Genomic DNA, 18,155 nt, shown 5'->3' on the forward strand with positions numbered 1-18,155 from the left:
AGCAATTAACCATGATGCCAAATGCAATATATATCCCAGAGGCGAGTAGTTAATATGATTCCAAATGTGAGCCCTCCAAATTAGTCTGATTCTGATTCCAGACACGAGCTGCTTAATTAAATATGATTCAAAACCGGACAAGCCCCCAATTAATACGTTACGACCGACTGCTCAAGTCAAAGCCCCCAATCAAAATATATGATTTGGATTGTGGTGGGATAAATGCACCATCCCTCCACAGATTGCCTAACATATCATTTTAAACTTTCCAAATTAAAGAAAGACCCAGTCAAATTGTACCATCTATTAACCCCTGAATGAGACTAACCAAATCAGGTGTCTTTAGATCAACAAATTAACTGTTTAATTAGAAAAACTAAATTCTTAAACACCACTAAGATAGAAACAACATTTAAAATTAGAACAAATTAGAGTCCTTGCATATTTATGCTCCCGCCAAAGTGAAATCTTCCAATGTGGAATAGTCCAAGGTTGCTTGAAGTCCTCACAGACATCCGATGGGGAAAAAAAAGGTTCTTCAACCGTAGAACAGTCCGTAGTCTAATTCAACGGTTGAATTGATGTTCCTCTTTTCCAGCGATGAATTTGAACAATCACAGTTCAGTAGTTAAAGGAATTGGCTATTTTCTGTTAAGAAATTAATCTGGCTTGACATCAGAATTCTGAGAGTACAATAAATAGGGTTTAGATAAACCAAGAGAGAGCTCTCTTTTCCTTCAGTATATGCAGGTCCAGCTGTCTGTCTGTGTCTCAGAGTTAGAACAGTCTGTTTCCACTATAAACCAGTTCAAAATTAAGTTGTAACATTGTATGTCTCAATCTTCAGTGGCTTTATCGTGGGGCAATGGGAATGTATTCTTTAATTCTGTCTCTGAGTGGCTGTATCCTGGGGCAACGAGAATGCATTCTTTGACTCAGTCTCTGGATCTTGTTGTCTTAAAGTAGTACTGCTCTTTTTCCAGCCTTAAAGGCACACCGCATTCTTCCCAAAAAAGAAACTACAGGATCATAACAGAATACTACTGACCAAGTGATGGTAGGGACACTGCAAGCATGTCCTTCTCACGCCTATGTCCCATTCATGTGGCTTTAGCTCAAAGTACTGAAGCCCAACTGTCATTCTTAACAATAAATTTGAACAAATAATTTGAATTCAATCTTCTTCAAATTTTTGTGAGCTGGGCCCCAGCAATAAAAAACTCTCAGCTTCTCATACCATTCTAGCTAAGAATACGTTTATAGAACATGGAACACAGAACAGTACAGCACAGTACAGGCCCTTCGGCCCACGATGTTGTGCCGAACCTTTAACCTACTCGAAGATCAAACTAACTACCTACCCTTCATTCTACTATCATCCATGTACCTATCCAAGAGTCGCTTAAATGCCCCTAATATATCTGCTTCTACTACCACCGCTGGCAGCGTATTCCACGCACCCATCACTCTCTGTGTAAAGAACCTACCTCTGACATCTCCCCGAAACCTTCCTCCAATCACCTTAACATTATGCCCCCTAGTGATAGCCCTTTCCACCCTGGGAAAAAGTCTCTGACTATCCACTCTATCTATGCCTCTCATCATCTTGTACCCCTCTATCAAGTCACCTCTCATCCTTCTTCGCTCCAATGAGAAAAGCCCTAGCTCCCTCAATCTTTCTTCGTAGGACATGCCCTCCAGTCCAGGCAGCATCCTGGTAAATCTCCTCTGCACCCTCTCTAAAGCTTCCACATCCTTCCTATAATGAGGCGACCAGAACTGAACACAATATTCCAAGTGTGGTCGAACCAGGGCCTTATAGAGCTGCAGCATAACCTCGCGGCTCTTAAACTCAATCCCCCTGTTAATGAAAGCCAACACACCATACGCCTTCTTAACAACCCTATCAACTTGGGTGGCAACTTTGAGCGATCTATGGACATGGACCCCAAGATCCCTCTGTTCTTCCACACTACCAAAAATCCTGTCTTTAAGCCTGTATTCCGCATTCAAATTCGACCTTCCAAAATGAATCACTTCACACTTTTCCAGGTTGAACTCCATCTGCCACTTCTCAGCCCAGCTCTGCATCTTGTCAATGTCCCGTTGCAACCTACAACAGCCTTCCACACTATCCACAACTCCAGCAACCTTCGTGTCATCGGCAAACTTGCTAACCCAGCCTTCCACTTCCTCATCCAAGTCATTTATAAAAATCACAAAGAGCAGAGGTCCCAGAACAGATCCTTGTGGAACACCACTGGTCACCGAGCTCCATCCTGAATACTTTCCATCTACTACCACGCTCTGACTTCTATGGGCCAGCCAATTTTGTATCCAGACAGCCAACTTTCCCTGAATCCCATGGCTCCTTACTTTCTGAATGAGCCTACCATGGCGAACCTTATCAAACGCCTTGCTAAAATCCATATACACCACATCCACTGCTCTTCCTTCATCAATGTGTTTTGTCACATCTTCAAAGAATTCAATAAGGCTTGTGAGGCATGACCTGCTCCTTACAAAGCCATGCTGACTGTCTCTAATCAAACCATACTTTTCCAAATAATCATAAATCCTGTCTCTCAGAATCCTCTCCAATAATTTGCCCACTACCGACGTAAGACTGACTGGTCTATAATTCCCAGGGTTATCCCTATTCCCTTTCTTGAACAAGGGAACAACATTTGCCACCCTCCAATCATCCGGTACTACTCCAGTGGACAGTGAAGACGCAAAGATCATCGCCAAAGGCGCAGCAATCTCTTCCCTCGCTTCCCGTAATATCCTTGGGTATATCCTGTCTGGCCCCGGGGACTTATCTGTCCTCATGTCATTCAAAATTTCCAGCACATCCTCCCTCTTCACATCAACCTGTTCGAGCATATCAGCCTGTTCCACGCTGTCCTCACAAACGACCAGGTCCCTCTCACTGGTGAATACTGAAGCAAAGTATTCATTTAGGACCTCCCCTACCTTCTCCGACTCCAGGCACAAGTTCCCTCCACTATCACTGATCGGCCCTACCCTCACTCTGGCCATCCTCTTGTTCCTCACATAAGTGTAGAACGCCTTGGGATTTTCCTTAATCCTACCCGCCAAGACTTTTTCATGTCCCCTTCTAGCTCTCCTAAGTCCATTCTTCAGTTCCTTCCTGGCTACCTTGAAACCCTCTAGAGCCCTGTCTGATCCTTGCTTCCTCAACCTTAAGTAAGCTTCCTTCTTCCTCTTGACCAGCTGCTCCACATCTCTTGTCATCCAAGGTTCCTTCACCCTACCATCCCTTCCCTGCCTCATCGGGACAAACCTATTCAGCAGTCGCAGCAAGTGCTCCCTAAACAACCTCCACATTTCTGTCGTGCATTTCCCTGAGAACATCTGTTCCCAATTTATGCTCTCCAGTTCCTGCCTAATAGCATTGTAATTCCCCCTCCCCCAATTAAATATTTTCCCATCCCGTCTGCTCCTGTCCCTCTCCATGACTATAGTAAAGATCAGGGAGTTGTGATCACTATCACCAAAATGCTCTCCCACGGAGAGATCTGCCACCTGGCCTGGTTCGTTGCCAAGCACCAAGTCCACCATAGTCTCCCCTCTAGTCGGCCTATCTACATATTGAGTCAGGAAACCTTCCTGGACACACCTGATAAAAACTGCTCCATCCAAACTATTTGCACTAAGGAGGTTCCAATCAATATTAGGGAAGTTGAAGTCACCCATGACAACAACCCTGTTACTTCTGCACCTTTCCAAAATATGCCTCCCAATCTGTTCCTCCATGTCTCTGTTGCTATTGGGGGGTCTATAGAAAACTCCCAACAAAGTGACTGCTCCTTTCCTGTTTCTGACTTCCACCCATAATGACTCAGTAGACAAACCCTCCTCGACGACCTCCCTTTCTGCAGCTGTGATACTATCCCTGATTAACAATGCCACTCCCCCACCTCTTTTACCTCCCTCCCTATTCCTTTTGAAACATCTAAACCCCGGAACATCCAACATCCATTCCTGCCCCTGTGATATCCACGTCTCCATAATGGCCACAACATCGTAGCTCCAAGTACTGATCCATGCTCTAAGTTCATCACCCTTATTCCTGACACTTCTTGCGTTAAAATAGACACACTTCAACCCATCATACTGGCTGCAACTTTGCCCTGTCAATTGTCTAACCTTCCTCACAGACTCTCTGCACTCGGTATCTGCCTGTTCAACAGCTACCCCATCCATTGATCCGTGGCTCCGGTTCCCATCCCCCTGCCAAACTAGTTTAAACCCTCCCGAAGAGCTCTAGCAAATCTCCCGCCCAGGATATTGGTGCCCCTCCAGTTCAGATGCAACCCGTCCTTCTTGTACAGGTCCCACCTTCCTCAGAAGGTATCCCAATGATCCACATATCTGAATCCCTCCCTCCTACACCAGTTCTGTAGCCACGTGTTCAGCTGCACTCGTTCCCTGTTTCTAGCCTCACTAGCACGTGGCACCGGTAACAATCCTGAGATTACTACTCTGCTCGTCCTGCCTTTCAGCTTCCAACCTAACTCCCTATATTCGCTTTTCAGGTCCTCATCCCTTTTCCTAGCTATGTCATTGGTACCGATATGTACCACGACCTCTGGCTGCTCCCCCTCCCCCTTAAGTCTGCAAAAATCTCTCTTCCCCCACTTCTGCTTTCATTCTCCACATGCTTTCTTCTCTCATCTCCTTTGCTTTCTCTCTCTCCCTTCCTTCACTTTTGCCTTGCTCACCTCTTCACTTGTGTTTCTCTCATTCCCCTCCTTCAATTCTAATTCTCTCTTTTCTGCTTCAGTTCCGTCTTTCCATCTCCCTTCTGTTAATATCGCTGCCCTGCACTATTGTTTCTCAGTCACTCTCTCACACCTTTAACTCTCTTCTCTGCTTTTGGTTCTCACCTACCTCATTTTGATCCCCATCTTCTAACTCACTTTTATCTCTCTCACCTTCACTTCTCTTTCTCTGTACTTTACCTTTTCCTCTGTTTTGCCTCTTCGGCAGTTTTCTTTGCACTCTACTTTGTACATTGGGAAGCAGCGTCTGAAAGGCAAGGGATATAGAGAGGAATGGACTTAAAAAAAGAGGGCAACATCAAAAACATGGGAGAGGAACTCAAAAAGAAAAGCATAGGAGATGAAGACTTTATAAAAGGACTTTAAACAGAAAAGCACAGGACGGGAAACCTCAAAAGAATTAATGTGAGAGGGACAAGCTAGAACCTGCTAAATGTTGGTCAGGATTGTTCCAACCATCCAGGGCAGTTGTTGCATCAATGATCCATGGTCCAAGGACTACAGGTGAGTTTGGTAATTATTAACCAATAACTGTATGCCTACACTGGTCTTTGAACCTCAAGCTGATTAATTGTGATCTCTTTAGATTTGCCAAGTTGGCTAGTGCTGAAAAAAGATATTAACCAGAGGCTCAAAGTTGATTTTGAAAGGCCATATATTAATTGCTTCTTCCGTGTGAATTCTTTAGTCAAATTGCCATCTTCTCATGCATTTTAATTTATTTTGAGATACAGCACTGAAACAGGCCCTTTGGCCCACAGCCAACCATCCATACTAATCCTACATTCCTACCACATCCCCTAAATCCCCCTACCTCTACTAGGGGCAATTTATAATGGCCAATTTACCTATCAACCTGCAAGTCTTTGGCTGTGGGAGGAAACCAGAGCACCCGGTGAAAACCCACACGGTTGCAGGGAGAACTTGCAAATTCCACACAGGCAGTACCCAGAATCGAACCCAGGTCGCTGGAGCTGTGAGGTTGTGGTGCTAACCACTGCGCCACTGTTAACTTGGCTAGTTGGCAGCAGGTCCAATATTAGAAACAATAATACTTCTGTTAGAAAGGACATACAAGAACAGAAATTCTAGTTCTGTCTCTCACTGGTCTTTCCTTATTCTCAGAATGTACCCTGTGATCTTAATTTGGACCTAATTTAACCACTTAATTGCTGAGGTTCTTTTAAAATATTAATTTGATATATCGTTTTTTTTTTAGTTTGTATATGTTTGAAATGCACACAGCCTAATTACCCATTTATATCATACTACCAGTGACATAATGGCATCTTTTAGATAGAGATATTGGCATTGGGACATAGCTTTTAACATCTACGTGCACTCAACTGAAAAATAAATGAGGAACATAGGCCTGTGTGTTATCACCTTGTTGGAATGTCACAGATTTACTTGCTTGTGAAGTGCAGTACTGTTATATGGGCAAATGCAACAGCCACTCCATACTACCAACATTCCACAAACAGCAATGAGATTGTTTTGTTACATTTGAGGGATTTTTTTCTTGAATATTTTCACAATTTTTTTCTCGGTGTCTTAGTATTTATAGGGTTGTACTTTCAGTTTACTTTTTTTTTGCAAGGTGAAAGGACAAAAGCGCCAAAGGCAGTGTTGTAGCTGGTCATGTGATTGACATGTGACTACTAAAAGTAGTCTGGTGACAAGTAGTAACAACAATTATAACGAGAAAGCTTTTATAATATTTCACATTTCCGAAGATGGCTGGTATCGCATGGCAGATGTAAAAATCACATGCAGTATTCAGCAGTTTATTACTATTTTCAAGTATAGCCATAGATGTGGTTGGCTGGAGAATGAAGTTGGATGGGGAGGTGCTATTGTTAGAACCGATGAGACTTGGGGCAATCTTAAGAGAGATCTTTAAAATCATGAAGGAATGGAATAGAGTATATAGAAACAGTGGGCTGGATTTTACCAGCCCTTTGGAAATGGGCTGGGAGGTGGGAGGGCTGATAAAATGGCAGTGGAAGGTGTTGGGAGGGGAGCCTGACTTCTTCCAGCCACGACAGCATATTACCAGTGGCAGGCACCTCAGTGGCATAGCCGTCCAGTGGGCGGCCAATTGTGGCAATTATGTGACCAATTAAGGGCCACCTCCCACCCCTGCTGGCATTTTACTGGTGTAGAGAGGGGCCACTGCTAAATGGAGAGACCGCCAGGAAAACCCGAGTGGCCTCCCAGCAGGTTCCCAAGGGCTCCTCCTTTATGGCTGCTTCATGGCCCATGAAGGGGCCCCTAGAAGGCTATGTCTACTGCACTGCCAAATGAAGGTTCCCTCGCTCTCACCACCCCTCCGTCCCGATCGCTGGGGCCTGCCTGCCTGGTCTCGGCATTCTTAAAAACAAACTTACCTTAACTTTGAGGGCGTCTCACCATGGAGTTGCCCTCTCCTTCATCCTGCAGCCTCAGCAGTGGCCACAGCTAATGGTAATGCTGATATTGGCAGCTCTGGGAGGTGGGCCACAGTCCTCAATTTGACCGCAGTCCCAGCGGCGGCTTATTAATTGGCCACTGCCAGTAAAATGTCACACTAGGGTCCTGGCGTCCACTGGCGTGAGGTCAGGTCCTGCTTTTGGTCCCAGTGGCAGGACTTGTTACCTACTTGAAAAATTGAGCCCAGAGTTTCCAGTGGTTGAATGGGTCAAGAATGCGGGGACGTAGATATGAGATTAAATGTAAGAGATTTAGGACAGATAGCAGGAGAGACCTTTTTACACAGGTTCTGAAATGCATCAATGGAGTTAGTGATTAAAGCACAGACCATGCTAACATTTCAGAATGGGTTAGACACGTGATTAAAGGAAAGGTGATAAAAGGATATGGGAACAAGGTGGGCACAAGGGATGCGGACTGCTGCTGCTGTGGAGGATAAACACCAACATGAAGGGTTGGGCTGAAACGGCCTATTTCCATATTGCAATTCCAATGTCGTTTCCTTTAAGGGAAATACCCTCAGTTTGGGGATTCACTTGATCAAGTTGTCCACTTAAACGACTCAGCAGCTCTCTGATACATTTCACCTTCCTCCGACCATATAGTTGTATTATGAAACCGTTTCAATGGAATATTGTGACATCAGGATGCACACATGTAATCCACTTTTCAGAAAACTTCTACTTAAGCACAAGGACAGGGGCAGCTTTGAAAGGGAAGGGGCCCTTTCACCTACACCAGATGCTGCCGTTTGATGGTTCGCGTGTGTGGCGCCACCTTCGGGCTGCTGCGGGAAGAACTCCTGCCAAAGTTTTTTTCTCCCCTCCCGTGCAGTTCGAAGTTGTGAGAGCAGAGTGTTAGCCCCTGAAGTGACATGCTGACATGCCGAGCAGTACCCGCCTTCCTCTGCTTCTTCAAATAAGAGGCAGCAAATGTAGCAGCTGAGCCCAGCATCGCATGTGCGATCGCGGGGGGAGGGCTCGGAGGAGATGCTTTAAAAAACCTTTCCTTTCTCATCACGATCACCTCAACTCAATAAAAGCAAACTTTCTGGGGGAGAATCGTCCATGCTCCTGGGGCAGCATGGCGGCTTGTGGCGTTCAGCTTCGATCCGGTGATCGCATCATCCCAGATCAAGGAGCTTTCTAAATCTTGCGATCTCACTCGCCGCACTTTCCGCAGATTTGACTCGCTATACATATCTCTAAAAGACAAAAAAAAAAGTTGGATGGAAGGCACGATGCAGGCTAACGCCGGGCTGATGTGGGTTGTTGTGAGTATAGTTGTACAAAGCGTAACCTCCAAGGAGAATAATCTCCGAGACACGGGACAATGTGAACTTCCCAAGTCGGTGAGTTACTTTGTTTTGTTGCTTCATGTCACTTCTCCAACTTGTGCTTTGCAAGTCCTCGTTCCCCAGTATCTTTCCGAGACAGACCCCTTTCCTGCTGAAGATTTGCAGAACACACTTTGACTGAAGTTTGGGGGAAATGCTGAATATCATCACCCCGGCAGCAGCTCCATTCGATTTAAAGTCGGATCGATGTTACTGCTCCGCACCCCTGTTAACTCACTCACTCTGAACAACTCACCTTTCTGTGTGAATACTTTTTAGTTTGAAATGTGTAATTCTGGAGCATGTAGTCTGTTCTCCCGCTTTACTTTACAGATGTAAAAACTGTCAGTGCCTTGAGTGGTTTGTCAGGATATCGAAGTACTTTTTTCATTTTAAACACTTATTTGAACTTTTTTCGTTGCGTTTGCTAATATGTGAGTTGACATTAAATTCGGTTCTTTTTTTTATTTTCTCACTGAATGGCAGCAAAGAGAAATGAACTCATTCCTCTGGACGATCCGACGAGAGCCTCCCGCTTATTTATTTGGGACCATCCACGTCCCTTACACCAGAGTTTGGGATTTCGTGGCCGATAACTGTAAACGAGCTTTCCAGCACAGTAACAGCGTGTACTTCGAGCTGGACCTGACCGACCCCTACACCATCTCAGCCCTGACCAGTTGTCAGATGTTGCCCCATGGGGAGAACCTTCAGGATGTGCTCCCCAGAGACCTGTACAGGAGGCTGAAGAGGCACCTGGAGTATGTAAAGGTGATGATGCCTCTATGGATGACCCCGGACCAGAGGGGCAAGGGGCTGTACGCGGATTACCTGTTTAATGCCATCGCCGGCAATTGGGAGAGAAAAAGGCCGGTGTGGGTGATGCTGATGGTGAACTCACTGACCGAGGCTGACATCAGATCCAGAGGGGTCCCGGTGCTGGATCTCTATCTAGCTCAGGAGGCTGAGAGGATGAAGAAAAGGACCGGGGCGGTGGAGCGAGTCGAGGAGCAGTGCCACCCACTCAATGGGCTCAATTTCTCCCAGGTAAGGCCGGGGGGGGGGGGGGGGGGGCGGGGGAGAAAGGGCAGATGATCACTTTCCAAAACTAAAACTTGGCTTGTTGCTAAATGCAGCACTAACGGCTGCAGAAAAGTGCGACGTGTGTCTAATGTTCATCTAAGTAAGAGAGGGATACTGACGGGGTTTCATTGCGATTTGGTTTTCAGGGCAGTTTGCAGATGATACTTTGCTATGATATTTCAGACGTGTTGTGGGTGAAAAGGTCTCGAGCACCAACTGTTGAGGTGCAAGAAGAAAAGTTTAAGGGATTATTCCATTTGTAAAAAGTGTTGCGGTCACCACTAACTTCTTTCACGGTCCCGGGCTGTTCATATTCCGTGTGTAGAAAGCTGAAATCGCAAGGGTTTAACCCACTCCTGTACACTTTTCATTGTTTGAAATGTTTTACGCACTGGAACATTATGAATCTTTATTTCGGTGTCAGCCAGTGGTGTTGTGATCGTTGGACAAACGGCAGGTTTTCAGTCCAAGGCAAAATTGTCTCTTGTTGGACCGTCCCTAAACGGTCAATTTAACCCATTATAGTTTATCTATTAATTGAAAAGGAAGCTCGCTGCTTTCCAGTGGTCTTTGGATGAAATAGTTAAAGAATGTTTTTAATCAGATGTGACCTCGGTAGCACAACCCAGTTAAGTTTTACATTTAAAGCTTCAACTTTCTGGAAAGATAAACAGAAAAATCTCATGAAACTGTGTTGCCTTCAATTTCGTAGCATTACAGTAAGCTAGATGAATGGATTAGATCTTGGAGAGAATTCGTTTCAAGGCTTCATAAAATGCCTGTTCTGAATTCCGGTGAGAAGATTAATGCTCTAATCTGAGAGGAAGGATTTCAGTTCAGCAAACACTTCTTATCAACACCTCCTAATTACCTTGCAATAGTTGTAACTTTACGGTTCAGAATTATTCGGGCCATTCCCTCCTTGGCCGCTAAAAAAGGACATTAATTCCTGAAACTGCGACATCCACAAAGTACGTGTCTTGGAGGGCAGGGAGCCAACCTGTGCATACATTGTCCTTGTTTTTTGTTGGCTATTTGTAGTTGCTGATTCGCTTTAAAAACTTTGAAATAAAAGCTGAAAGTGATGAAGAGTGTGGTTCCGAGTCTCTAACTCTGAGCAATAAAGATCAGGAAGATTCAAACTTCAGCCCCCAGGATGCTGGGCAATGATAAGAGTGTTACAACTGGTTACAGTGCCCTTTTGAGGCTATTGGGTCAGGGCAAGATTGGACTTAACCATGATACATGACCAACCAACGATCCATAGTTATTTGCGTGTGGTGCTAAGGGGTACTGCTGCTTTCTGCTTGACTGTTATATCATAGCAAGGGAGTCCACACTATCAGGAAGGTATGGTGGGGGGGGGGGGGGGAGGGGGGAGATAATCACTCGTGGGAGTTCAGGCTGGAACGGGAGGATAGCCCAAAATTTTCCTCTGGATTGATAGTGCTTGCTTCTTCTGGTTAAAGGGCTATTTTCTACCCATTTTATTGCTGAGAAATGATAATCGAGTGACACTCTTATCAATGTGTGATGCTTAACACAGTAAGATTTTTACAGTAACTTGATATTTAATACCAATATTTGGTGTTACCTAAATTACTTCTGTCTCTAAATTTTTGAAATAAATTAATTGGAAATTTGAACTCAGTCATTTTATTTGAATTATCTGTTCATTTCAACTTTTTTGCCTGCAGAAAGTCTTCTATGCTGTTTAGTTTAAATTGCACAATTCAAACTATTGAATAATTCAATGTTTTGGCTGAAGAAAATGATTCAGTAGACTGTACGGCCACCTTAAGACTGTAAAAATCTGTCCCATTATTGAATGCAACGAGGCTGTTTGATTAGATGGTTACAAAACTTGCATTTGAATCTATTAAATAAATGCTGGCATGGGGAAAGTGACAGTACTTGTTTATCAGGATCTGGCTGTTGTAGGGTTTTTATGTTCAGTTTGGCCAAATAACTGTTGACATATAAAACATAAACTGGAAGGAAACAAATAATCTACACAAAGTACAAGGTGAATGTAGCAATCTAATGAACACTGTCACTTAGTGTTTGACTGGGACCTGATGTGGTTTGTGATGTAAGGAATAATTCATTTCCACTTAGTCTGCAGAAGCTGAATTGACCTAATGGATGTGCCTTTCAATAAGAATAAAACAAGGATTTAGTTTTGTTCTCTTTTATCTTGTAAATCTGTTAGATTTTTTAAAAAAGTTTTAATTGACTGTCTTTGTGTAATTTCATTTGTCTTTTTGTAAAAGAAATTGGCTGTGTCTTGTAAACCTGATGTAATTCTTGTATGGGATCTTCCCAGCTCTCACTTGCTGCTCATTGTCCTTAACTGATAATTCCAACATGACTCTCCTGTTTGTTTGCTCTCCTACTCGACCTCTTGCAAAGGCAGGAAATGTTCACTGTTCTGGATGTAGAATGATGTGATTGTCTTAGAAACAGGAGGAGGATGAAGGCGGCACATTGTTTATAATGATGTGCTAATAGTTGATTAATGAGGCCATGCAGTGCATCAGCAGTGAATGGCTGGAGGTAAATCTAAAAGATTTGCAGGTAGTCAGAGGAGGCTGTACATTTACAGAGGAAGGAAGCAATATAGAGACTGATGGCAACACCTGCTGTTGAATCAGGCACCGAATCATAGAATCATAGAAAGTTTACGGCACAGAAAGAGGCCACTTGGCCCATCGTGTCTGTGCTGGTCAAAAAATGATCCACCCAGTCTAATCCCACCTTCCAGCATTTGGTCCGTACCCGTACACATTACAGCACTTGAGGTAAAGGCCTGCTCAAGTCACAGTAAAAAAATCCGACCCGCACCCGACTCAATCCCATTGGACCCGAGCCCGACTCAACCCGATCTGAGCCCGACCTGACCACCGGAATGGTCCCTTTACTTACCTTCCGACTCCCAATCTTCAGGAAGCTGCAGCATGAGCATGATGACATCATAGTGACGCTCACTCGCTCACTGCGCAGACTCCGAGTTTCCTTCTTTGACGTCCCGGACTCGCAGCTCAGGTAAGTTATTTACTTTTAACACTTACCTGTAATTCTTGCTATGTGTGTCTGACCCGGACCCAGCCCGACCTGACCTGAGACTGAAAGCCGGACCCGGAAGATCAGCCCAACCCGACCCGAACCCGCCACATGTCGTCAGGTCCCGTCGGGTTTGGATCAGGTCGCAGGCCTTTAACTTGAGGTGCATATCTGGACTCCTTTTGAATGAGTTGAGGGTTTCTGCCTCAACTACCCTTTCAGGCAGTGAGTTCCAGACCCCCACCACCCTCTGGGTGAAATTTGTTTCCTTATCTCCCCTCTAATCTATCTACCAATCAGTTTAAATCAATGCCCCCTAGTCATTGACCTCTCTTCTAAGGTAAATAGGCCCTCATCTCCAGTCAATCCAGGCCCCTCAAAATTTTGTACATTTCAATCAGATCTCCCCTTAGTCTTCTCTGTTCCAAGGAGAACAACCCCAGCCTATACAATCTTTCCTCATAGCTGCATTTTTCCAGTCCTGGCAACATCCTCGTAAATCTCCTCTGTACCCTCTCCAGTGTCATTACATCCTTGCTGAAATGAGGTGACCAGAACTGCACACAATGCTCAAGCTGTGGCCTAACCAGCATAACCTCCCTGCTCTTATACTCTATACCTCGTCTAATAAAGGAAAGGATTCCATATGCCTTCTTAATCATCTTATCGACCTGTCCTGCTACCTTCAGGGATCTGTGGACATTTACTCCAAGGTCCCTCACTCCGTCTACACTTCTCAGTATTTTCCCATTAATTTTGTATTCCTTTGCCTTGTTTGACCTCCCCACATGCATCACCTCACATTTCTCCGGGTTGAATTCCATTTGCCACTTTTCTACCCATCTGACCAGAGCATCAATAACTTCCTGTAGCCTACAGTTCTGCTCCTCTCTATCTACCACATGGCCAATTTTTGTGTCGTCTGCAAACTTCTTGATCATGCCCCCTACATTTATGTCCAAATAGTTAATATATACCACAAAAATCAGGGAACCCAGTACTGAGCCCTGTGGAACACCACTGGAAACAGCCCTCCAGTTGCAAAAACTCCATCAACAATTACCCTTTGTTTCCTGCCACGAAGCCAATTTTGTATCCACCTTGCTGCATTTCCCTGGATCCCATGGGATTTTATTTTTTTTAACCAATCTGCCATGTGGGACCTTATCAAAAGCCTTGCTAAAATACATGTAGACCACATCAACTGCACTACCTTCATCTATCATCCTTATTATTTTTTCAGAAAATTTGATCAAGTTGGTCAGACAAGATCTTCCCTTAACAAATCCATGCTGACTGTCCTTGATTAATCCATGCCTTTCTAAGTGACAGTTTATCCTGTCTCTCAGAATTGATTCAAATAATTTGCCCTCTATTGAGGTTAGACTGACTGGCCTGTAATTATTCGGTCTGTCCCTCGCTCCCTTTTTAAACAGAGGTACAGCGTTAGCAGTCCTCCAATCCTCAGGTACCACACCTATAGCCTGTGAGGACTGGAAAATGATGGTCAGACCTTCTGCTATTTCCTCTCTTGCTTCTTTTAACAGCCTGAGGTACGTTTCATCTGACCCTGGTGATTTATCAACTTTCAAGGATGCTAATCCGATTAATACTTCCTCTCTCCCTATGCATATCACATCCAATACTTCACAGCCCTCTTCCTTAACCACAATGTCTTCATTGTCCCCCTCTTTTGTGAAGACAGGTGCAAAGTATTCATTCAGAAGAATACCAACATCTTCCGCCCCTACACATAGGTTACTTTTTTGGTCTTTTATGGGCCCTACTCTTTCCTTAATTATCCTCATACTCTTAATGTATTGAAAAAACATCTTTGGGGTCACCTTGATTTTGCTTGCCAATATTCTTTCACGCTCTCTCTTAGCTTTCCTAATTTCCTTTTTAATTTCACCCTTCCCCTTTCTGTACTCTTTTCGGCTTTCTGTAGTATTGAGTTCTCAGTGTTGATATCAGTGCAAAGAACATTGATGAACATAGGAAGGACACAAACAGACTTTTATGAAAAGGTTATGAGGGAATAGCCACTTTAGTTAGTGCGATGTATATGGCATTTGCAACTGTGAAGCAGAAGTGTATTACTATTCTAAAAGAGAGTGTATCCTGGAAAAAGAGGACTTAAAAAATGTAACTTTTTAAAACATCTGTCACCGACAATAACTTGCATATATTTAGTGCCTATGACATAGAAAAATGACCCAGTGAGCTTCACAGATATGTATCAGTGCTGTATTGACAAGTGCATTGTCTAATATGTGCACACTGAGCCACAGAGGGCAGGCTAGGGGGCTTCCAAGTGTGGTACTTGGTCTGTAGCATTATACTCACCTCATGATTTTATTCACTATTTATTGATTTTGCGCCATTGTTTTAATCCGTGCAATTTACAGATATAATGGAAGAGAAAAATTCACTGGGGTAGAAGGGATAATTACTTATAGTTTAGTGAGATAGAAAGGAGAGTGGGAGAGATCTTCACTCTGTCTCACTTTACCTCTCCTCAGTGAATTGTACATATTAAAACAATTATGCAAATCAATAAAACTTTATCAAATCATGAGTGTTGGAAATGCTGGGGCTTTGCTGAGCTAGCTGATCTCAGCCAAGACAGTGCCACGATAGCAATAACATCCTATGACTAAAGAGGGAAAAAATCCTGCTCCTGATTGCTATCTACTGACTCCTGCTGGAAAGTGTGCTTGTACGGACAAAATTGTTCCCTCATGTGATCATTCCCCCATGTCAAATTGCCTGCCAATATTCATAAAGAAAGAACTTGCATTTATATGGTGCTTGTCACATCTTCAGGGCATCCCAAAATTCTAAGGATGTTCCTGCAATCTCAGTGAAAATACTCAAAGTTGCAGTTAGATTATAACTGCTTCATGTTTATCCATGTAAAACAAATTTTCAGCACAATATTTTTTAAATGCATGATGTTGAGCAATGTTACTTTAAATCTTACACTGAATAAGATACATTCCTAGTGATTTTACTGCTCAGACTGTACCATGTTTCATAGGGTGAGGAGAAGCATGGAATGGGGTTGGGGTTATAACCTGGGCTTGGTGTGCTGCCCTATATGTCACTGCAGTTAATTTCTCTTTGGTGGTAATATGTTACCTGTCCTGTTAGCAATATTGCTGGCTGCTGATAGAGCTGCGTTTCTGTTGTAATTACTTTTGATCAGGAGCTGATTTGAAAAGCTTGTACTGACACTTTCTATTGAAATTTGTATGGATTGTCACTGATGAAGAAATGTATCCTTTGGAAGTTAGAGCATTAGCACTGCAGTGGGGACTTTTGGAACCAAGTTGAGAAAGCTCAGCTGTACAACTGCTACATTAGTTGGTTGTAGGGTCATGTCTTCTTCTTTGGCCTTCTTGTCTCGAGAGACACTGGGTAAGCGCCTAGAAGTAGATAGTGGTTTGTGAAGCAGCGCCTGGAGTGGCTTTAAAGGCCAATTCTAGAGTGACAGACTCTTCCACAGGCGCAGCAGATAAAATTGGTTGTCAGGGCTTTTACACAGTTGGCTCTCTCCTTGCACTTCTGTCTTTTTTCCTGACAACTGCTAAGTTTCTTCGACTCACCACTCTTTAGCCCCGCCTTTCTGGCTGCCCACCAGCTCTGCCGATCACTGGCAACTGACTCCCACGACTTGTGGTCAATGTCACAGGACTTCATGTCGCGTTTGCAGATGTCTTTAAAGCGGAGACATGGACGGCCGGTGGGTCTGATACCAGTGACGAGTTCGCTGTACAATGTGTCCTTGGGGATCCTGACATCTTCCATGCGGCTCACATGGCCAAGCCATCTCAAGTGCCGCTGACTCAGTAGGGTGTATATGCTGGGGATGTTGGCAGCCTCGAGGACTTCTGCGTTGGAGATACGCTCCTGCCACCTGATGCCAAGGATTCTCCGGAGGCAGCGAAGATGGAATGAGTTGAGACGTCGCTCTTAGCTGACATAGGTTGTCCAGGCCTCGCTGCCAAAGAGCAAGGTACTGAGGACACAGGCTTGAAACTTTTGTGTTCCGTGTCAGTGCGCCATTTTCCCACACCCTCTTGGCCAGTCTGGACATAGCAGCAGACGCCTTTCCCATGCGCTTGTTGATTTCTGCATCAAGTGTCAGGTTGCTGGTGATAGTTGAGCTGAGGTAGGTGAACTCTTGAACCACTTCCAGAGCGTGGTCGCCCATATTGATGGATGGAGCATTTCTGATGTCCTGTCCCATGATGTTCGTTTTCTTGAGGCTGGTGGTTAGGCCAAATTTGTTGCAGGCAGCCGCAATCCTGTTGATGAGTCTCTGCAGCCACTTTTCAGTGTGGGATGTTAGTGCAGCATCGTCAGCAAAGAGGAGTTCCCTGATGAGGACTTTCCGTACTTTGGTCTTTGCTCTAAGATGGGCAGGTTCAACCTTGCCCATCTGATCTTGTGTGGAGGAAAATTCCTTCTTCTGAAGACTTGAATGCATGTGAGAGCAGCAGGGAGAAGAAATTCACAAACAGTGTTGGTGCGAGAACACAGCCCTGTTTCAGGATTGGAAAGGGGTCTGATGAGGCACCACTATGCTGGATTGTGCCTTTCATATTGTCATGGAATGAGGTGATGATACTTAGTAGCTTTGGTGGATATCCGATCTTTTCTAGTAGTCTGAAGAGACCACATCTGCTGTTGAGGTTAAAGGCTTTGGTAAGATCTATGAAAGCAACGTAGAGGGGCGTCGGTTGTTCACGGCATTTCTCCTGTAGCTGGCGAAGGGAGAACAGCATGTCAATGGTGAATCTCTCTGCTCAAAAGCCGCACTGTGCCTCAGGGTAGACACACTCAGCCAGCTTCTGGAGTCTGTTTAAAACAACTTGAGCGAAGACTTTCCCCGCTATACTGAGCAGGGAGATTCCACGGTAGTTGTTGCAGTCACCGCGGTCACCCTTGTTCTTATAGAGGGTGATGATTTTGGCATCGCACATGTCCTGTGGTACTGCTCCCTCATCCCAGCACAGGCAAAGCAGTTCATGGAGTGCTGAGGCTTGGCACTCTTGATTATTTCAGGGGTAATGCTGTCCTTTCCAGGGGCTTTTCCACTGGCTAGAGAATCAATGGCATCACTGAGTTCCAATTCTGTTGGCTGTTTGTCCAGCTCATCCATGACTGGCAGAGACTGGGCTGCATTGAGGGCGGTATCAGTGACAACATTTTCCCTGGAGTACAGTTCTAGGTAGTGCTGCACCCAGCGGTCCATTTGCTTGCGTTGGTCAGTGATCATTTCCCCTGATTTAGACTTTACTTTTTAGGTATACACACTTTCTCTCTACTCTGGTGAAAATGCCAAATTATAATGCAACAACAGATTGTTAATGTGGTGACTTATCTTT

At 44.4% G+C, this 18,155-nt stretch overlaps 1 protein-coding gene across 1 annotated transcript in view; it reads left to right on the plus strand.

Moving 5' to 3' along the window:
• The first annotated feature begins 8,106 nt into the window (after positions 1–8,106).
• trabd2b (TraB domain containing 2B) overlaps positions 8,107–18,155 on the plus strand; it is a 509,080-nt gene continuing 499,031 nt past the window's right edge. Inside the window, exons 1-2 of the mRNA XM_068037170.1 lie at positions 8,107–8,631; positions 9,103–9,663. Coding sequence (XP_067893271.1) covers positions 8,509–8,631; positions 9,103–9,663 — 684 coding nt within the window. The 5' untranslated portion in view covers positions 8,107–8,508. The remainder of the gene's footprint in view (positions 8,632–9,102; positions 9,664–18,155) is intronic.

The sequence above is a fragment of the Heterodontus francisci genome, chromosome 8 (genome assembly GCF_036365525.1).
Source record: "Heterodontus francisci isolate sHetFra1 chromosome 8, sHetFra1.hap1, whole genome shotgun sequence".
In the NCBI taxonomy this organism is placed as follows: domain Eukaryota; kingdom Metazoa; phylum Chordata; class Chondrichthyes; order Heterodontiformes; family Heterodontidae; genus Heterodontus; species Heterodontus francisci.